At 48.4% G+C, this 22560-nt stretch overlaps 1 protein-coding gene across 1 annotated transcript in view; it reads left to right on the forward strand.

Annotated features, from left to right (window-relative positions):
* The window catches only part of LOC131673793 (serum response factor homolog), a 275341-nt gene extending 254858 nt beyond the window's left edge, over positions 1–20483 (forward strand). Inside the window, exon 3 of the mRNA XM_058952097.1 lies at positions 20277–20483. Within this exon, the coding sequence (XP_058808080.1) occupies positions 20277–20294 (18 nt within the window). The 3' untranslated portion in view covers positions 20295–20483. The remainder of the gene's footprint in view (positions 1–20276) is intronic.
* Positions 20484–22560: the final 2077 nt, after the last annotated feature.

Below are 22560 nucleotides of genomic sequence, written 5' to 3' on the forward strand. Positions count from 1 at the left end.
CAATTAAACCCGATGTCAGCCCTCGGCAGAATAGGGGAGTGGTTATCCTGAAAGGACCAGATGGCCACATACAGGTTGTGGAGGAGGGGGAAGACTCCAGGGAGAGCCTCTTCACACAAAAAGCTCCTCTGCCGAAGGGATCCACGAGTAGAAGCCAGCCTACCGTCGTCGCGGCAGCGGAAGGAAAAAAGCCGCTGAAAAGCACGATGAAAGGAGGCGAAGATGGGACTCGTGGATATGACCCAGAGGATGAGACCAGGTGGTGGTTGCGGGTAGACATAGGTGACTTTAAAATTAGAGCACTCTATGATACCGGCGTCTCATCCACGGTCATGCGTCAATTAGGGCTGAGATTGGCATCGGAGATGGGACTCGGGTTGAATGTGACCAGGGCTGGCAATGCAAGGCTTGCTGATGGACGCCTGTGCCCTATAATTGGTCACGTGATGTTCCCTTTTAAAGTAGGGGGAATCATGAAGACAATCAGAGTCGCCATTACGCCGCTGCTTACAGATGACTGCTATGTAGGCGCGAACTTTATAAGAGAGTTCCGCGCAATTTTGGATCCCGATGAGGATGAATTATGGCTTAAGGACACCCAAGTGAAAGTACCAATGGAAGTGGCTGGAATTGATGGTACGGCATTTCTCGCACCGGTAGGACTATGGGAAGCCACGGAGTCACAGCTTGAAGAAATTGAAGACCTCGTCAGAAGGTTGATTCCTGACGGGGGTCAGGCTTTAGGTTGTGCCGTGAGGGTTGAACATGAAATAGATGTTGGAAATGCTCGACCCATCAAACAGAAGTACTACCCAGTCTCAGATAGAGTGCGAGAGGAAATGCACACGCTGGTCAAAGATATGCTGGAAAAGGATGTTATCGAACCAGCGACCAGCGGATGGTCGAGTCCAATAGTAATGGTAAAGAAGGCAGATGGAAAATATAGGTTTTGTGCGAATTATCAAAAGGTAAATGCAATTACCAAACCTGATGCCTATCCTTTACCATATATGAACGACATCCTAAGACGAATAAGGGATGCAAAGTTCATATCTACTTTGGACTTGAGCAGTGCGTACCATCAAATTCCCTTAAAGGAAGAATCGCGTCCGATATCAGCGTTTACAGTTCCTGGATTAGGGCACTTTCAATTTAAGAGAATGCCCTTCGGACTGTCATACGCAGGAGCGACCTTCCAGAGGTTGATGGACAAGGTGATAGGCCCGGATATGGATCCATTCGCTTTTGCTTACCTCGACGACGTAATTGTGGTTTCGTCGTCCTTTGAGGAGCATAACCGGCACCTAGAAAGGGTATTGAAAAGAATTCTAGGTGCGGGCCTAACCATCAATAAAGATAAAAGTCACTTCTGTAAGACGGAAGTCAGGTACTTGGGAGTTCTTGTGAACCAGGACGGAGTAAGACCAGATCCCGAAAAAATACGCCCGATATTAGAATATCCAACACCCCGGACTGTCAAACAGGTGAAGCGGTTCATGGGAATGACCTCGTGGTATAGACGTTTTATACCCGCAAGAGCGAGCTTTCACGAAATTGCAGGAGGCAATGACTTCCGCCCCAATACTGCAATCACCCGATCCGAACGGTCAGTTTGTACTGCAAACTGATGCCAGTGACAGTGGAATCGGGGCAGTTCTCGCACAGGATGTCGATGGAGAGGAGCGTGTAATAGAATACGCCAGCCGATCGCTCAACAGTGCCGAGAGAAATTATACGGTCTCCGAGAAAGAGTGCTTGGCAGTGGTATGGGCCATTGGAAAGTTCCGGCCGTATATTGAAGGGCATCACTTCAAGGTCATCACTGATCATAGTTGCCTGAAATGGCTCCACAATATGAGAAATCCCACGGGAAGACTAGCGCGATGGGCGCTAGCATTGCAAGGCAATGTCTTCGATAACGAATATCGAAGAGGGGATCTCAATGTAGTGCCAGACGCTTTATCTAGGGCTCCTATGAGGAGGAGGGGATTGAAGTGAGTGCTATAAATAGTCGGCCGGAGACCACTGACGCCTGGTATTTGCAACAATACCAGGAAGTATGCCAGGACCCACATTCTCACCCTACTTGGAAGGTGGTGGGAGGGAGACTGTATCATTATTAGCCTGATGAGGATAGTGAAGGGTCCATCGACAACGATGAAGCGTGGAAGCTTGCGGTGCCTAGGGAGAAAAGATACCAGGTGCTCCAGGAAGTCCATGATGCTCCTATTGCAGGACATCAAGGACGAGAGCGTACGTTCTCCAGGGCTAGGCGCTTGTACTACTGGCCTAAAATGTATGATCAGGTCAGGGAGTACGTAAAGAGTTGCCCGGTATGTCAGCAGTGCAAGGTGGAACAAAGAGCACCTTGCGGGCTGATGGGTCGTAGACAAGTATCACGACCCTGGCAGGTGGTGGCCGGTGATATCACTGGTCCATTTCCCAAAAGCTCTCGAGGTTTTGAGTATATCTTAGTATTTGTAGACTTGTTTACTCGCTGGGTAGAGTGTGTTGCGATACGCAAGGCCAATGGGAAAACAATCGCAAGGGAATTACACGAGAGGATCGTCACTAGGTTTGGTGCGCCAGAGGTATTCTTGTCGGATAATGGAACCGAATTTAAGAATCAGGAGGTCGATTCATACCTGCAGATGAACGGCATCCAGCGCGCTTTGACTCCCGTGTATCATCCCCAAGCGAATCCCACAGAGCGAGTAAACAGGACACTCAAGACCATGATCACGTCTTACGTAAGCCGTGATCATAAGAGCTGGGATGAACACCTGTCAGAATTCAACTTCGCGTTGAACTCGGCAACTCATAGCGCCACCGGATATAGTCCTGCGAAGCTCATGTTTGGGCGTCAGCCAGTACCTCCTTTGACGTTCAGAAGAACCCAAGATCAGCAGGCCCTTGAATGTTCGGAGGGTCAGGCTGTAGAAGATTGGGCCGAACATATGGAGAACCTTCCTAATTTGTGGGAGAGAGTTAACTCCAAGTCAAAGGAGGAAGCTGCGCGTCAGGCGGCTTATTATGACCGGAAGAGACGGCAACCCGAGTTTAAGGTCGGAGATTGGGTTTGGAAGAGGAACAGGATGCTATCTTCAGCTGCTCGAGGTATTTCAGCTAAATTAGCGCCGAAATATGCCGGCCCGTACGTGATTGAAGAGGTTTGTGGTTCCAACACGTACAGGCTAAGCAATCAGCTGGAGATCCTGTCTGAGCTCTTCCATGCCAAGGACCTTAAACCATATTACGGTCCGGGTGAGGATGGGGAAAGCGAGGAGGTCATCGAACCTCGCGAGCCGCCAGATAAACTGCCGTCGGAGGAAGCGAACGATTCTGCGAATGCGCACGAAAATCCAGGAGGGGATTTATCGGATAGCGAGCGGATCCAATTAGCAGCCCCCACGGCCGTAGATAAAGTTCCCACCGAGACATCGGATTTACCGGTATCTGCCCCAACTAAGAGAGGTCGAGGTCGACCTCGATAGGTTCCAGAGACGGTCATCGGTCCTGCGAGGGACAACAACTCTCCCGTGAAGGAGAATAGAGGGAGAGGTAGGCCTCGAAAGACCGTGCCCGTCGTACAAAGGACGGTTGGGCCGATAAAACCGAGCGGTAACCGACGAGGGCCAGGACGTTCCCACAAAGAATCGCCAGGGAGCGTATAACTTGGTGGGATGCGGCTATTATTAGGATTTTTTCTTCGCGCAGGGAGATTCATCCGAAATTTGTTATTTTTGGATGTTTCAGATGGACCGGAGAATCGTCGTCGAAGAGGAGACCTTCGAGGTGGTCACGCAGATGTTGTTAGATCTGCAACTGGGCCCTGATGCGACGCAGCTAATTGAAGATCTGCGGGGCTTCGCCAGGGTCCAGTTGGAAGGGACCACCCGAAGGGAGAGACGCAATGCCTCTGTGGCAGAGGTTCTCCGGGATTCATCGTGGGTCGCCCCGAAGAAGGCTTCTCGGGACGCTTCGACACAGACCGAGGACCAGGACAGTGTCGAACGTCCCAAGTCTACAGTGGACCAGGGGGTGCAGACCCTCAAGTCCGGCGTAACCCTTACGTCGGACAGTGCGAGCCAATGCCCAGGACCCAGGGAAACCTGTGGGGCCTCGCACTGGGTTTGCAATCATCCCCGGATCCCTGAGCAGCCTACTCTCCTCCTCGACTTCAGACACGTGCGTCAACGGGGTGGAGAGTGCATGGCGGTTCACTCAAGAACTCCAGTCTCAGGTGCAGGAGCATCTGAGACGCTTTTTGAGCCGCCAGGGCGCAGAAGAGCTGCTCGGGGAGTGGGCAGGGATGGCTCAGCGTCAGAGGGCCTACGGAGAGGCCCTGCTGCGGGTGGATAACGGACAAGAGTCCTTCGCAGCGCTCCCGGCGCCGGCTCAAGAGAAGAGAGCCCCGGGAGCTACTGACGCTGGACCGACGCTCAAGGTCCATGTGGACGGGCGCATGGCTCCTGATACCACCATCGTGGTCAGGTCGCAGGATGGACGTGCGACCGCCACGGTGGGAGGCGTGACCATCACCGCCTCACAGGGAGTCAGTGCCCAGCAGTCCCCTCTGGCTGCTGAGCAGCCATCACAAGATCGGGAGGCTGCTCAATCTCGGTCGCAGCTGAGGGGCTGCTACATCTGTGGGGAGCCTGGGATGACCAACTCCCAGCGGTGCCCGAAGAAGGCTACACACTGGCGCTACCCGAAACATCGCGCGCCAGGTGTAGCCAAACGATGATGTAGGCCCTGGAGGGCAAATAAATTAGCCGAAATAAAGAAGGGAGTTTATTATTTTGTTTCCTTTCCTTCTTTATTACTTTCAGGTTCCTGATGGCAGCGAATCGCGGGTATTCGTCCTGCCCGGATAGTCAGGACTTGGAGGGGGCTGCAACGGTAGTCGATTCAATTAATCGAACCGTTCGCGATTCTGAGTTTCGCGCGTTAGTTCTAAGTATTAAGAGAGAGAGGGGGCGCGCGATCTTTTGAATTAGCAGTTACATCTCAGCTGTTACGTGTGTAGTACCGCCAAAATAGTTTAGCACAGTGTTACAACGATTTGCCAATAAAAAAAATTTACTGGGATTTTGGATACGTGTGCAAGGGTGAGCGAGGAAGCAGCAACAGTAGCAGCATCACGGAAGCAGCAGCAAAAATGACAGCAATTATACAGCAGATTTGCGAACGAGGCAGCACAGCTGATTCTGATCTTAGGAGCACCTTTAATTTGCTTCAACAATTACGGCTGATCACCGTAATTGCACCGCAGGGTAGGTGCACCATCTTTTTTTCCGCGTGACGGTATAATTCCTCACTTAAATTCGTAAGTGACCCTTATCGTATTCGCGCCGAGCGTTGTAGTTCGCAGTAGAATTTCGAATTCTCTCTTTCTCTCTCTCTCCCCGGATAAATGTAAATCTTATACACGTGCGCAAGTCTTTCGGCCCACAAAAGACTGTAACTTTTATTCTTATAAAAGGCTTGATTTTTATTCGTCGCATTACGTTCTTTCGTTTCCCTTAATTTAACGGATCCGTTTCCTGAAATCTTTTTAAACCGATTTTGTCTAGGGAATAGTGGAAGTAAACATTAGTCTACGCACACCTAAGATAAAGTAAGTGTCACAAGTTAGGTGACTTAAGGTGAGTTCAATTCTATTGGAAAGAAGACATTGGAACGAAAGTATCAATCGTAAAGGCGAATACACGTATACTCGTACGTGATTAACGGAGCGGCGGTTAGCTCTGCATCGTGGGAGTATATTCTTAGACAAACTCTTTACAACAGTTAATCCACCCCGTTACAATAAATAATTTATTATTTATGAATTATTTATGAATAATATTATATAACAAATATTTTATTATTTATAAATTATTTATAATTAATTGCAGGATATTACCGTATTACACCAATAAATTATTCTTCGAAAAAAAAATGTGACAGTGGTTTTCTTTGTGATTATTATCGTATAATTGATTACTGTAATTAATTTTTAAAAATGATGACTTTTATGATAATTTATTTAAATAGTTTTTTATAAACAATTGTAAATAACAAAAGAAAATCCGCGGTTATTTTTTTTCGATTATGTAAAAATGGCTTACTTAATTGGAGCTAGTATTGGCCTAGGCTTTAATGGCTTAAAGCAATCCATTCTGTGGAAAGCTCTTTTTCTTAATATTATTAATTTGTATTCTTCACTTTAACATAAAATTAAATTAATTATAAGTTGAATTTTTACCATTTTGAAATGAAATATCGCAGTTGAAAATAGATGATTAATTGTATAACGAACCCTGCTCATTAAGAATACTCACTTATCCAAGCCTCTACCGCGGGTGCGAGGGCGACACTGATCGACTCGCGAATTGCTCATCGGACTACGGGCGCATGTGAGAAGAGAAAAGAGAGAGCGAGGGGATACATATTTATTCGAGTGCCAGCGAGTAAGCAACCCGAATACTACTGGAAAAATCGGTGTGAAAGCCTGCCGATTGCGAAAAAAAAGACGAAGAACGAAGTGAAAGACGAGACAAGCGATCGAGGAAAAAAGAATCAAAAGAGTGAAGTCACCGGCGTCCTGAATATCAATTAAGCTGAATATTATATAAGTGAAAAAGTGTGCGTCAAAACTTCCGCCGCGAAGGCGTATCACGTTATCCACGTTATTAGTTCGCGTGCTGCGGCTTTACTCTCTACCCGGTTCAAAGTTCGTAATGTGTAGTCTTCCGGCTCAACTGGTGTATATTTCTTTATGTATTTGACCTTTCTACTCTACTAAATCACAGAGGATTTTAGCAACTGCGCGTACTGATTATTCTATTTAGCCCTGCATAACTTTGCTCTCCATCAAACCGTAACCTGATCACACTCCAAAAGTAGGTGCCCACGAATTCACGAATCCGCGCATCCTTTTAGCAACGACGCCCTATTGCGAGTAACAACGCAAGACGCCTCACGTGCACTTGCAATTTTAATGGGGATCGCAGGCGAGCCAGTGGCAGTGCACATACAAGGTCGGCGAGCGACAGACAATATCGTACCCGTGACAATATCGTGCACGCGAAACAAATATCGGACAAATATTCCGATATTCGTCACGCGTGCACACTAATAAAACATTCACCCCATTTAATTAATAAAATGTATATATTTCCAAATTTATCTTCTTTTCCAACGAAGCTGTTTATATATCACTATATTCATAATATTACTTATTAAAGTTTTATTTGCTCTTAATAATATGTAATAATATTACACTACAATTACAACAAATGTCACATTATCAGTTATATGTTTTAAAAGTTACATAACATGTTGCTGACATCCAGAATTGGATTATTTTTTCAGTTTAAAATATTACTCATCATATTTGGATTGCTTTTTTAGTTAATTTATAAAGTAATTTGCGAAAATTAGTAAAAATACCATTATGTATCTCAGTAAAGTATTTATGATATTTATAATATTTTAAAGAAATAATGGTTATTACTGTAATTAAACTGAAATGAGTCATTCCTATTCCATCATAAATTTCTTCACGGTATGTTTAAGAAAATTTTAATCAAATGGAAAACACCTATGGATTTTATTTCTGAATATGGTTGTAAGACCCTTTAGAAAACTATTTCAAGCGAAATATTTTATAGAATTTACCCGTATTATGACATTCAAATGTTTGATTAACAAGTGGTTATGGTTTTATAAATAACTAAGGTCATTAATTATAAACTAAAAATAATTTATTTATACTATTCAACTATTTATGTATAATGAATTTTACAATTTTGAAAGAAAAATAATGATCAAATATAACTGATCGCTTATCACAGCTTACATTATAAATTCAAAAACGTTATTGTTTGAAAATCTAGTGAGAAAACTTGTACGTAGATCCATTGTTTGATGTTACCGGCTTAATCTCTTTGTTTACATTTTGTGCATACCAAGTAGTATAGTATAGATAGTGCTGATACCCATAGAATCGGCTGTGATTACTATGAAATTTATTTATTTAACTAAGCTTAGTTAGATTTTCATCGTGCTTTTGTTTGGGAAAATGTGAAAAAATAATGCGTTACTCAAAAGACCATATATATACCCATGAAGAAAATCGAACAAAATTGTGTTTATTATACCAAAAAAAGAAAAAAAAACATGTTAAGTATAGGACCAAAGCTGATTGGTATAGTTAATATAATTTACAAACACATGTCTTTAGATCTCAAAGAACTTAGTGAGAAGTGGGATCAATATTATAATGCTACAAGAGAAATAACTTATGGCGAATCTGCTTTTGCAGGAAATTCTTGTAAGACTTTGTAAAATAAAATAGATGTTCTTCGTAGAAATTGATACTTTAATTGTTTGAAATATGTTTGTTCATAAGTAGCCTTAAAAGAAAGAGATAGTTAAAATAAAAAACGAGGTCTGCGTATGATAATAAAAAGATCAAGATATGATGGTAACAAACACAATTTATTTATATTAATCTCGAATAGACCGTATCTAGCCGGCATAATAACTCTAGTCTCAGGTGGGGAAAAGTCTTTTAGATGCGGCACGATTTATTAATACAGCGAATATAAGGCAAAACAAATAGTACAAAATGTTTGTCACGAGGACGGCGATCGCCTTTACAATTGTCGTCGCGGTAGTTAACGCTCGCACGCGTAGCTAGATAGCTAATGGCTTGACGCTCACTTACCGATCGCACCGTGGTCAATAAGAAAAAGAGAGAGAGAAAGAGAGGAGAGTGCCTTCGGGGTGCAAGGAATGGCGTAGCCCCAACGTTTCGAAAACCTAAGTAGCCCTCGCTAAGATGCAACCTGAGCTGATGGGTGGACAGAGAGCCGCGTGATTGGATGCACCCTTGAAGGTTAAGCGCACCCTCATCTTTGGCAGCAGGTCACCCTATCCGTGGTCCGGTCGTGATGCTCCACTGGTCGAAATTATAAACACACGCGCACAATCGGACGATCGATTCTGTGGCGCAGTCACCGTTGCTCGCAAAACTTAGAACGAAAGACTTGCTGCGACAACTCTCAAGCACGAACTGAACTTTTGTCGAAAAAACAGTGTTTGGTCAGTCGGCATGATATTTTTTCCTCTCTTTGCTAGTTTGTGCAACAAACGGGTTGAGAGGGCGTGCCGTGGGCTAGTAAAGCGACAGAGAGAGAAAGCGAGGAAGCTTGGTTGGTTAACCAAGTCGGGATCTGTATGCCGCTCAGCGGGCGGTCGACGAAAACGACCACGTGGAAATAACAATGGATCGACCCATTCCATTGCCCAGACATGTTTCTTATGGCCTCTCTATGCCCGCTTTTGATAAAATCTCGGCAATCAACCACAATTATGACACCGGCGATGGTAGACAAAAGAAAACGTGTTGGTCGACAGCAGTCTCGCACGTTAAGAGAACTAAACATGGAAGTAGGCGCGCTTTCTCGGCCGAGTAAATATATAAAAATAAAGTGAAGAGCCCAGCACACTTTGTGCAGCAGTATGAGGAGCCCGTACGTTTCCTATGTCCTGGAGAGTAAATTCCACGAACAACGCTAAATGTTTTGTTGATTTTCGATCAGTCATTGATTTGTGTTTTTCTGAAAAGTTAAATCCAAATTTCGTTTAAACAATAAATGAATTTAATCAAAATTATTTAGATTTAAATATTAATGTTATTTTTAAAGTTCATGCAGTATTTCATCATGTATCGTATCTTTATTTAAAAAAAACAAAGGGCTTGGGTTTTTTAGTAAACAAGTAATGGAATCTGTTCGGTATGATCTAAAAAAGACTTGCATGAAACATAAAGTAGCTAGCATACATCCTAAGTTTGCAAATCATTTACTAAAAACTATATGTGACTACAATGGTAGTCATTTGTAAGCTATGATAAACGATTAGTTATATTTCTTCATTACTTTGCTTTGAAAAGTGTAATATAGTTTAATATAGTACAATATAATATATAATTGAAAAGTATACATAAATTATTTTTAGTTTATAATTAATCATATTATTTATTTATAATACCATAACCACTTGTTACTCGAACATTAAAACGTCATAATACGGTTTGTAACAGGCTGTCGTTTAGTCGATAATTTCCAGAAGGTGCCCTTATTTCAACTAGACGAAGCCTTGTTATCTATATGCTCAAGGCACAGTAACCTACCTTGCCTCGGAGTGCGCCTGCGCAGAGTCTCTTCGCCGTTCCGAGTTGGGTTCCCCCAACTCGCCACTTGGCGGCGCTGTCACTCTTACTAGTAGCGCTTGTGCGGCCGCCACCGGAACCTAAGTCAACGACTCGCGTCTATCGATAATCGCTCGATTCGTGCTTCGCAACCGGCGAATTCGAATCCCCTGAAAATAAACACTGGCGCGACCTCCGGACAAAGGAAAGACACAATAACGACTATCAAACTCGGAAATAATGATTAAGATACACTTTATTAAGCTAATTGAATTACACGGGGAATTGGCCGAGAGTCTAACGCACGCACGCGTGAATGATAACACACGCAGATTGAGAGAGAGAGAAAAAAACCGCGATTCCCGCGAATTACCTGCTCGCACGCAACAATAATTTCTTCGCGCTCGCTGCGCGGATTCGCATGCAAATCGTAACAACAATTAAAAAGGGGAAGGTGCACCTACCGCAAGGACGATGTGGATACGGTGGCCAACCGTATCCGAATAACACACTGTTATTAAGCTGCTCTGCTGCTTGCTGCACCACCTCTTCTTCTGTCGCTGCTACCGCTGCTGTTGCCTCTGTTGATGCTGTTATTGTTGCTGCTGTTGCTGCTGATGCTACTGTTGCTGTTGCTACTGCTGTTGCTGTGGCTGCTACGAGCACACCGCACCGAAGTTCGCACTCTCACCAGGAACCAGAACAACGCACGAAACTTCGAACGGCTCGGAAACAGGTTAGGCGCACGAACTGACTGAGTGGCACAGTCATACTACTGGTCGGACCCTCCCCTCCCGGTCATTGCCCCTACGCTCTCTCTCTCTCTCGCGAACCGAGCGCGGCTACTCTCGTTTAGCCGCTCATTACCTCGCGCGAGTCTACGATTTTCGGTAATCGTTGCAGCCCCCTCCTAGCTTCGAACTACCGAATCGAACTACCCCATTGACTCGCGACCCCAAGGACAGGATTGGGAAAGGAGAGAAACCAACACAATCCATCCTCTTCAACATCCGGCTTTATTCGCCCATCTCGGGCCACCAATCCCCCACGTCACCTGCCGGAGCCCCCTGGCGCCTTGTGCCTGGGGTATCGCCAGTGCTCCGCCTTGTTGGGGCATTTGGCGGTCGTGGTGATTCCGGGATGTCCGCAAATATAGCAGCCCTTGCCCGGTCTTCTGGCGAGGCCGGGCTCCGCCCCATGACCCTGGCTTCCTGATGGTTGTTGGGGCGGCGCGGCTGCTGCTGCCGGGGCGGCGATAAATGTGACGCCGCCCACCGTGGCGGATGTGCGTCCCCCCATGGTACGCACCACCACGGTAGGGTCGGAAACCGACCCGTCCACGCGGACCATAAACTCCTGTCCGGCGCCGGGGGCCCCCGAGACTCTCTTGGGTTGAGCCTTGGTCGGGGGCTTGGCCGGAGTCCTGGCCGCATCCCTACTTGTCGGGGCCGCCGGTGGCAACACTGCCGGCGGGCCCGCGGCCTCTGGGGACTCCAACCCCCGGTCAACGCGCAGGAGGGCCTCACCGTAGGCCCTCTGCCGCCGGACTACCGGAGCCCACTCCCCCAGCATTTCCTGGGCGCCGCGGAAGTCGAGGAACTCCCCCAGGTGGGCATGTACCTGGCGCTGGAGTTCCCCGACAAACTCCCAGGCATTTTCCAACTCCTGGAGGCCCAACCTCACGTGCCTCCAGGAGTTTACTAGCCCCTCTTGCTGGGGGACCCGTGGGTGGTTGCAGACCCACTGTCGCTGGCCGCAGGCCTCCCTTGGCCCGGGGCACTGGGTCGAGCTCTCCGTCGTTGACGCGCTCGACCCTTGGGTCTGCATACCCTGGTCCCGCGTGGACTGAGACCGACGGCCCTCTTCGGATGGACCGTCGGTCTGGGTGGACGCTTCCCTGGTCTCGGGTCTCCTGACCGGGGGCCTCATGGCTTCCCGAAGGAAGTCGTCCACCCGCTGGCGTGAGCGGCCCTCGCGAGCGGCCACCTCGACCTGGGCCCGGACGAACCTTCGAAGGTCGCCGATCAGCCGATCGGCGCCCGGACCCAATCCTAGGTCGAGCAGCAGCTGGGTGGCCGTCTCGAGGGCCTCTTCACTGATGACCAGCTTCCTCTCCATCTGTAAAAGAGAAGAAGTGGGGTCAAGGGATTTCTCAGGCTCAGCCCTTAACCTACCCGTCGCCGAGTGGCGCTCGACGCTATTGTTTACGAGGACGCCCCGGTCCCCGGCGCTTTCCTCGCGAACATGGCCCATTTGCGGGGGTAGCTGGCAGTACCACCTTCCGCACGTGCTGAGCGGTTCTACGTGGTCTGCCCCTTCCCTTTACCGCATTGCCATCCAGGTCGTCTCCACCTGGTTCCCGAGGTTCGCACGTGGGGTTCTTGCGCGGCCTACCTCGGCCTCGCTTAGCCGGCGCCTCGACTGGTACCTCAGGAGCCGCCGCGGGTTTCTCACGCTCGTTCGCGGGGGCTGCATTCGCGACGCGCTCGCATATCGGATCCTCGCTGGATTCCTCGATCTTCGCTGGCGGGTCGCCTACGCACTCCTCTTCCTCCAACGGTGCTGAGTCCCCGCCTCCTGGTTCCACGATGTCCACATCTAAGAATGGCCCGAAATAGGGCTTGAGGTCCTTGGCGTGGATCAGCTCGGGCAACTCTTCCTGCTGGTTACCTAGGCGATAGGTATTCGTCCCACATACCTCCTGAATTACGTAGGGACCAGCATACTTCGGCGCCAACTTCGCCGAAACGCCCTGAGATGCGGATGACAAGATGCGGTTCCGCTTCCACACCCAGTCCCCAACCCTAAAGTCGGCCTGACGTCTCCTCCGATTGTAATAGACCGCCTGACGGGCCGCCTCCTCCCTGGACTTAGAGCCAGCACGTTCCCACAAATTGGGTAACTGGCGCATGTGGTCGCCCCATTCGGTCAGTTCTTGGCCCTCGGAAGCTTCCCGGGCCAACTGATCCTGGGCCCTCCTAAAGGTCGAGGGGGGAGTGGGCTGTCTGCCGAGGACTAGCATGGCCGGGCTGTAACCTGTCGCGCTGTGAGTTGCCGAGTTCAACGCGAAGTTGAACTCTGGCAGGTGCTCGTCCCAGCTCTTATGGTCTCGCTCCACGTACGATATGAGCATGGCCTTGAGGGTTTTGTTCACTCGCTCTGTGGGGTTTGCTTGCGGGTGGTAAACTGGGGTAAGGGCGCGCCGGATGCCGTTCCTCGACAGGTAGGCATCGACCTCTTGGTTTTTGAATTCGGTCCCGTTGTCCGAAAGAAAAATCTCTGGCGCCCCAAACCTGGTTACCACCCTCTCGTGCAATTCCCGTACGATGGTCCTTCCGTTGGCCTTACGTACGGGTACGCACTCCACCCACCGAGTGAACAGGTCTAAAAAGACCAAAATGTACTCGAACCCTCTCGAGCTCTTCGGGAAGGGGCCAGTAATGTCACTGGCCACCACCTGCCAGGGTCGCGAGACCTCTCGACGACCCATCAGCCCGCAAGGCGGCCTTTGCTCCGCCTTGCATTGCTGACATACCGGGCAACTCCTCACGTACTCTCTGACCTGATCATACATCTTTGGCCAGAAATACAGGTGCCTAGCCCGGGAGAACGTTCGTTCTCTCCCCTGGTGTCCCGCTGCTGGCGCATCGTGCACCTCCTCGAGTACTTGATGCCTCTTCTCGGCAGGAACCACTAGCTTCCAGGCTTCCTCGTTGTCGATGGACCCTTCGCTCTCCTCAGCCGGATTGTAGTGATACAATCTCCCTCCGACTACCTTCCAGGTAGGTTGAGAATGTGGATCCTGGCATACTTCTCTATACTTCTGAAGGTACCAGGCATCGGCAGTTTCCGGCTGATGAGTCATGGCACCCACTTCTACCACCCCCTCCTCATAGGCCCTAGATAAAGCGTCTGGCACCACGTTGAGGTCTCCTTTTCGATACTCTATATCGAACACATGGCCTTGTAGTGCTAACGCCCAACGCGCTAGCCTTCCTGTAGGATTCCTCATACTGTGGAGCCACTTAAGGCAACTATGATCGGTGATGACTTTGAAGTGGTGCCCCTCAACATAAGGCCGGAACTTCCCGATAGCCCATACTACTGCCAGGCACTCTCGTTCGGAGACTGTATAATTCCTTTCCGCACTGTTTAAGGAGCGACTGGCGTACTCGATTACGCGCTCCAGTCCATCGACTTCTTGCGTCAATACCGCGCCTATCCCGCTATCGCTCGCGTCCGTTTGTAACACGAACTGCGCGTTGGGATCTGGCGACTGCAAGATCGGTGCCGAGACCATTGCGTCTCGTAGCCGTTCGAAAGCCTGCTCCTGTTCCTGCTGCCACGCAAACGGGATGCTCTTCTTCGTCAGGCGGTTTATCGGCTCAGCGATGGTTGCGAAGTCGGGTATGAAGCGACGATACCACGACATCATCCCCATGAATCGCTTCACCTGTCTGATCGTCCGTGGTACTGGGTACTCCATAATGGGCTTGATCTTCTCTGGATCTGGCCTTACCCCTTCACGGTTCACTAGGACCCCCAGGTACTTGACTTCCGACTTACAGAAGTGGCTTTTGGTCTTATTCACAGTGAGGCCCGCACCCAGGATTCGTTGTAAAACCAATCCCAGGTGTCGCTTATGCTCCTCAAAGGACGGCGAGATAATAATCACGTCGTCAAGGTACGCAAAAGCGAAAGGATCTAAATCCGGGCCAATCACTCTGTCCATCAACCTCTGGAAGGTCGCGCCGGCGTAGGACAATCCGAAGGGCATTCTCTTGAACTGAAAATGCCCCAGGCCAGGGACTGTGAACGCCGTAATGGGGCGCGACTCCTTTTTAAGAGGTATCTGGTGGTACGCGCTACTCAAGTCCAGTGTCGAGATGAACTTCGCATCCCTGATCCTTCGCAGGATGTCGCTCATGAAGGGTAATGGGTAGGCGTCCGGCTTGGTTACTGCGTTTACCTTCTGGTAATTCACGCAGAACCGGTATTTGCCGTCTGCCTTCTTAACCATCACCACTGGACTTGACCACCCGCTGGTTGCTGGTTCAATGACGTCGTTGTCCAGCATGGCCTTGACCAGCGCGTGCATTTCGTCTCGCACCCTATCTGAGACCGGGTAGTATTTCTGTTTACAGGGTCGAGCGTCTCCGATGTCTATCTCATGCTCGACCCCCACAGCACAGCCTAAACACTCGCCTCCGTCTGGAATTAATCCATCGACGAGGCTAGCCACTTCTTGACGCTGTGCTTCCGTGGCTTCTACCAGGCCTACGGGTGCGAGGCACGACGTACCAGTGACGCTTGCCACTTCCAACGGTATCGCCACTTTGGCTTTCGCCAAGTACAGCTGGTCCGTGTCAGGGTTCAGGTTGGCGCTGAATTCCCTCACGAAATTCGCGCCGACGTAGCAGTCATCAGACAGCAGTGGCGTTATAGCGACCCTTACATCTTTTGTGATTCCCCCTACTGTGAAGGGGAAAATCACATGACCCAAGATGGGACATGGGCGACCGTCAGCGAGCTTCGCTTCTCCCGCTCGCGTGACGTCCAGGCCCAGCCCCATGTCTGATGCCAACCTAAGCCCGAGTTGACCCATTACCGTTGATGAGGCCCCGGTGTCGTAGAGTGCCCTTAACTTGTAGGCACCTATCCCCACCTGAAGCCGCCATCGGGTCTCATCCTCGGGTCTATACCTGCGGGGAGCTTTCGCCGTCTCTCTCCCCTCTGTGGACGGGAGGCTTTCACGGCTCTTCTTGCCCTGGGCAGCCGCTACTCGCATCGACGTGCTCTCACCCGCAGGTGTCTGGGTCGCCGGTGTATCCTCCGGAGTGTCAGGTGGTCTCCTGGAGCTTTTGGGTCTGATGGTCTCCTCTCCGACCCATTCAAACCCCTGCTCCACCACCTGAATCCGGCCTCCGTACCCTTCGAGGATACAGAATGCCTGTTACCCCGATCAGGCATCTGTTCGGTCGCTGTCGCCTCCAACGCCACCGCACTGCCAGGTCTCGTAGGGTCCGATATCCCTGGCGAGACCTTCCTGAACCCTGGGGTCGCTGGCGGGCCCCTGCCCCGTTCCAGCGACCCGCGACGAGAGGTCGCCTTTACTGGGGACGCGGAGGGGACCTCCGTCCTCCGCTTCCCTGCCCGTTTCCCTTGTTGCAATCCGGGCAGTACCTTCTGGTAAAGCCTAGCTTGCCACAAGACGAGCACTTAATCGGTTGGGAGTAATCTATTTTCCTCCGCTGACCCTCTCGTCGCTGGCTAGGAGACCCTGGGGGAGTTTTAGTCCTCCCCTTTTCTTGCGGCCGACCCCTCGGTCGCCTGGGAGAGTTAGCCTTCCTCTCCTTAAAGTACCGGCCCATATCTCGTCGTAGGGTCGCAATTTGCGACGACAGATCCTCGAAACGGTCTGTAGCCTGCGTTGCAGCGATGGTGGGCCGGTCCTCGGCTTTCCTGGCCGGGGCTTTAACCGGTGACTCGGGTTGCAGCTGTTCCCTACCCCGAGGCTTGTTGGACATGGCCGCCGTACGGGGTCCTGCCCGGGGCGGTGGTGCCTTAGCTGACACCCCCATGTGCTCGGGGTACAACGTGGACGTTGGCTCCAACCTGGTCCTCGGGCGCTCGTCGTCCCGCAAAGCGGTCTCGATTTCGGTCGCCCGGGCGTGAAATTCGTCCACGTTGGAGAACGCATTCCTCCGCAGCTGCATCCGGATGGCGGGTAGGAGATTTGCATACAGCAAATCTAACTGCCTCTGCTCTGGTAACGGCGGGCGTAGCTGGGCTAACATAAAGAGGAGGTGGCAGGCATATTCTCGTACCAGCTCTCCTTTCTCCTGGTACCGGGCTTGGGCCTCTTGCAGCAATCTTTGTTGCTGAAGCTCACTCGACCCAAACCAACGTCGAGCGCCTGCCACGAAGTCGGCGTAATTCCTCCACTTAAGCTTGTTAAGCTCGTACCAGGTCCTCGCAACGCCTTCGAGGAGCTCTGATACCGAGCACAAGATTTCGCCGTCTGTTATCCCAGAACCCGCGCGTAGATCTTCTAGTCTCGACAAGAAGGTGTCTACGCACTCTGAAGCCGTGCCAGAGTATCGCAGCTTCCACCCTCTCACAATCCTACCCGCGTCCCGAGTCGCGTAGTACCCCGACGCCGCATTGGCGTCGTACCAGGCGGATCCTTCAGGGGTCGCCGGCCCTTCATCCATGTCGGCGTCTCTTGGTCCTCTTCTCGGTGGCTATTCCGTCCTTGAAGGCACCTGCCTTTGGGGAGCCTCTCGAGGTTCGCCAGGGGTCGATCGCTGGGGTTCCGGGGTACTACCTGGTACCCTTGGGTCGTAGTGGCACGTATACATGGATTGGAAATCTACGGTCCTCCGGGGCCGCTCTGGTACGACCGTCCGTCGATTGGTGGGGTCCCTGTTTCTCAACTGCTGGACCTCCACCTGTAGAGCGGTCACCTGGTCGCTCCACCGCGCGCATACCTGGTCGTGTCTTTCTAACATCTCTAATATGCGATCTATACCGACCCGGTTGCGCTCGATCTCTTCCTTTAGTCGCTCGGTCACGCACCGCTCTTCCTCTTCTTCTGGAGGTTGCAGCTCCGCGTTCTCGAAGCGACGGGCTCTTCGCCTATCCGGCGATCCGGTGGAGCCCTTGTGCTCACTCCCGACCCCCTCCGTGGGACCCTTGACCTCGCCGGTCCCCCCTTCCTCCGCGGGCTTTCGCTCCCCCGTCTCGCTCTGACTCTCCTCTTCAAGGTTGTCATAGACTGCGAGAGTCCGCGTCAGGTTGGCCTCCACCACCTCATCCCTGTATAACAGCATGAGTGGGTGGGCGACAAGATCCTCCGCATCAGCTGCTTCTAACTCTTGTCGCCTGGACTCCAGCCACCTCTCTCGACTCCGTCGCCTGCGTTGTGTGGCCTCCCTATCCAACGCCGCTCCTTGGAAGTCTAGGTCGATATACTCGCCTAGCAACCAATATGCTAATCGAACTGCCTGCATCAGCTTAGGACCATCTGTTCGCAACTCCAGTTGCGTCAGGTATCTGTTCAGCTGTGTCGAAGGCAGTTCCGAAGCCCACCGGGTTATCGCGTCGGCGGTATCCTTCATGACGCTTATGCTGGGGCGTAGGTGACGGTTGAGGTTAATTTCCCTATTCGACCACTACCGCCTCCTATCGCCCAAGGCGCGAGCGGGGTGTTGCGATTTTTATCGCCAACTACCCAATTACGCCTTTATTCACAAGGCAACAATACGCGTGGCTTGTGGGTGTGTGCAGGTATCGCGTACTCTAAGGAAGTACGAACTTCCGCTTCGCAACTACCTGCCTATAGGTGGAGGCTAACTATTTGTTAGCTCCACCGGGTTAGTTAATCTAACCCTACACACACCCCAATTGCGCGCTCTGCTGGTACTGTCGCTCGGTGACTAACCCCCACTTAATTACTTTAATGTGTAATAAAACACTTAAAAAGCAAAAAGTTAACTCAAAATACAATTAGTCACCTTTTATATTCGCGTTAGAGCGACTACGGACGTCTCTTCGACCCCTGGGGTTAGTGTGCTCTCGGCTCACAAAAGCAGTTGTTATTGGGTCGGAGAGGCGTCTTTCCCCTACCGCAGAGCACGTACCGAACGAGCCACGCGTTACTTTACCCGCTCGCACCTTATTACGCACGCGCGCAAACGTCTCTCTCTCGCGCGCGTTGCTCTCTCTTTTCGTGCAATTTCCCTCGTGTGTGAGTCCTAATTTAGTTGGGCGCCATGTAACAGGCTGTCGTTTAGTCGATAATCTCCAGAAGGTGCCCTTATTTCAACTAGACGAAGCCTTGTTATCTATATGCTCAAGGCACAGTAACCTACCTTGCCTCGGAGTGCGCCTGCGCAGAGTCTCTTCGCCGTTCCGAGTTGGGTTCCCCCAACTCGCCACTTGGCGGCGCTGTCACTCTTACTAGTAGCGCTTGTGCGGCCGCCACCGGAACCTAAGTCAACGACTCGCGTCTATCGATAATCGCTCGATTCGTGCTTCGCAACCGGCGAATTCGAATCCCCTGAAAATAAACACTGGCGCGACCTCCGGACAAAGGAAAGACACAATAACGACTATCAAACTCGGAAATAATGATTAAGATACACTTTATTAAGCTAATTGAATTACACGGGGAATTGGCCGAGAGTCTAACGCACGCACGCGTGAATGATAACACACGCAGATTGAGAGAGAGAGAAAAAAACCGCGATTCCCGCGAACTACCTGCTCGCACGCAACAATAAATTCTTCGCGCTCGCTGCGCGGATTCGCATGCAAATCGTAACAACAATTAAAAAGGGGAAGGTGCACCTACCGCAAGGACGATGTGGATACGGTGGCCAACCGTATCCGAATAACACACTGTTATTAAGCTGCTCTGCTGCTTGCTGCACCACCTCTTCTTCTGTCGCTGCTACCGCTGCTGTTGCCTCTGTTGATGCTGTTATTGTTGCTGCTGTTGCTGCTGATGCTACTGTTGCTGTTGCTACTGCTGTTGCTGTGGCTGCTACGAGCACACCGCACCGAAGTTCGCACTCTCACCAGGAACCAGAACAACGCACGAAACTTCGAACGGCTCGGAAACAGGTTAGGCGCACGAACTGACTGAGTGGCACAGTCATACTACTGGTCGGACCCTCCCCTCCCGGTCATTGCCCCTACGCTCTCTCTCTCTCTCGCGAACCGAGCGCGGCTACTCTCGTTTAGCCGCTCATTACCTCGCGCGAGTCTACGATTTTCGGTAATCGTTGCAGGTTCAATTCTATAAAATGCCGATAAAAAACTTTAAATTAGCAACAACAAAACAGCTGAATTATAGATTTTGATTTCACTTGGAATAGTTTTCTAAAGGGTCCTACAACCATATTCAGTAATAAAATCCATAGGTTTTTTCCATTTAATTATAATTTTCTTAAACACACCGTGTATTATTTTCTAGTTAATAATAAGTATATTATTTTTTCTTTAAAATATATGCATTTCTTATTCTATAGTTAAAGAATAACGTTAGAATTAATCTGATTTTTTTCAGCACCATTTGGACAACTAATATGAAGATGAAATAAATTACATATACCTAATCAGTGAAAAATAATTCAGAATCACTTAAATTTATGTATCAAGACTCGTGAAGTATAAGAACTAAAAATAATTTCAGCGTTATTGTTAGCAGTTATGGTATCACAATATTCTACAAAATTTAACTATGCAAAAACACTGAATATTTTGTTAACGGATAATAAAGTGTGTCCTTTTTTTTAACTGAATATATTTTATTTGATTATACTACAAATTTGATAATAATTATTTTTGTATTTTTAAATAAAAATCCGATGCTATTTTGTAAAGTTACACATACAGAAATTACTTTCAACAACAGCATAGAAAAAGATCACATATTTTTATTTTCCAAAAGCAGTTAATTAATAGGCAACAAGCTTTGCTGCAGAAAGCTTTGAAATCTTATTTTCTAATTATTTACTTTTACAGATCTAATCAATAAAATTTCTAGGCAAAATTGCAATCGGTTAGATGACTAGGAAATTTCTGAAAAACATTTACTTTTTGAAAAATATTATCGTCATGTTTTCCGTAAATAAAATTTTTTTTTCAGTAGCTCAAAATATTTAAAAATCACTTATATCTCTCAAAAATAAGTACCGATTTAAAAAATGCATTTTACGTATTTTACGTTGTTCTAAGTACTTAGGTTTTCTTATTTTTATAGTATTCATATTGATGAAGTGATAAATAACAATTAATGATCATTTTTACGTGTTTAAAATCTATATTATATACTTTTTTAGCCGATTTTCTATAATTATTTCCGCTCTTTCTTGCTTTATTCTTGTTTCCGTAAGTCCTATATCTTGTGCTATGTCACCCAGCAAGGAAGGAACTAGAAAAAGGTCAGGTTATAAAAAAAACTTTAATAGAAACAATGTTACATTTATCAAGGACTAACTGCCTTTTTTTATAATCACATCTTTCAGAGATACAATGAATTTTATAAAAAGGTCAGTTTTTTGTAAAACAATATGTAGTTCGTAAAAAAAAGTTTAAAAAATTTTCTCGCTCATGGATTTTGTAGCTTTTCAAAAAAGCTTTTGAACGATATATCTAGTTTTTTTGTCCGATAACTTCCCGCAAAAGTTAACTTGCTTTAAAATTCGAGAGAATAAACGGAAAAAATTAATTTTAATTATGATGTCACATAACCCATAAAAAGGAAAATCATATATGTATTTTATATAGTTCGGAAGCTCCATAAAAGATCTTTAAAATCATATTCCGTTGATTTCGGTAGTATGTTTTGGACCCGAGATATAAAATTTTGAAATTTTGCTAATTTTGGTCTAGGATGGGGAAAAGTCGTCCGACGACAGTGTAAGTTATGCCGCCGATATATCTCCAACGTAATCTGTACAACTCGAAATAAACAATACATCTGCGACCACACCCGTTAACTCCAACAGTATATCTACACTGGAAGCAAACCCTTTTTCTGTTCCCGAGGCAATAAATACCGCCCAAGTTTGTCCAATCAAGAGCGAAACCTTTAGAATCGCTATACTACGACGCTACGTTGTATAACGACACGTGATGTAATCCCAATCGACGGTATTCCCGTCGCGCTTTCATCTCACGCTAAGCTCGAAACTTAAGTCGACTGCTCAAACCATACTACAGGTCCGGTGACTATACTTACTGTAACGGTGCCTTTCTGCACGACCTGAACGATTCTACTAACGTTATTTCTTGCGATCACTAAATCATCTCAGTTGACATTGCTAAAGTCCGTCAGGCTTCTGACCAGCTAACACGCCCACCTTTGATACAATATCCCTGTATGGCTTCTATCCGCGTGATTATTCTGGAATATACAGACAACTCGCAATACGACCCCGTCGGTCTATCTCTATTATTCGGACACTTCGAGTGTCGATGTCTTGAACCAGCGCAATCGAAATAAACTCCCGTGATAAAGTGATTTTCGTTCACCGCGGCCCCATAATTCGCGTTTTGCGCATTTTTTTGCTTCGATACTAAACTAGAAAGTAGACCGTCAGTTCAAGCATTAGCTTAACCTGTTAGAAGAGGCGACTGAACGCCACCCTCCACCGGCAAGTCACACTTTTATTTGGGCTATGAGCACCGGATGCCTCCGGATGTCACGGATTCAGCTAATTAGCTACCGCGGCGGCAACTATGCCACTTTCCAATTCATTCCTAGTCGCGACGACACCACAATTTTTCCGTACGATCTTTTTTTTCTTCATTTGTATCGCTACTATTCTCCTTTTGCCTTCCAGTAT

Source organism: Phymastichus coffea, unplaced genomic scaffold, assembly GCF_024137745.1.
Source record: "Phymastichus coffea isolate CEN01 unplaced genomic scaffold, Cenicafe_Pcof_1.1 PCOF00014, whole genome shotgun sequence".
Lineage (NCBI taxonomy): Eukaryota > Metazoa > Arthropoda > Insecta > Hymenoptera > Eulophidae > Phymastichus > Phymastichus coffea.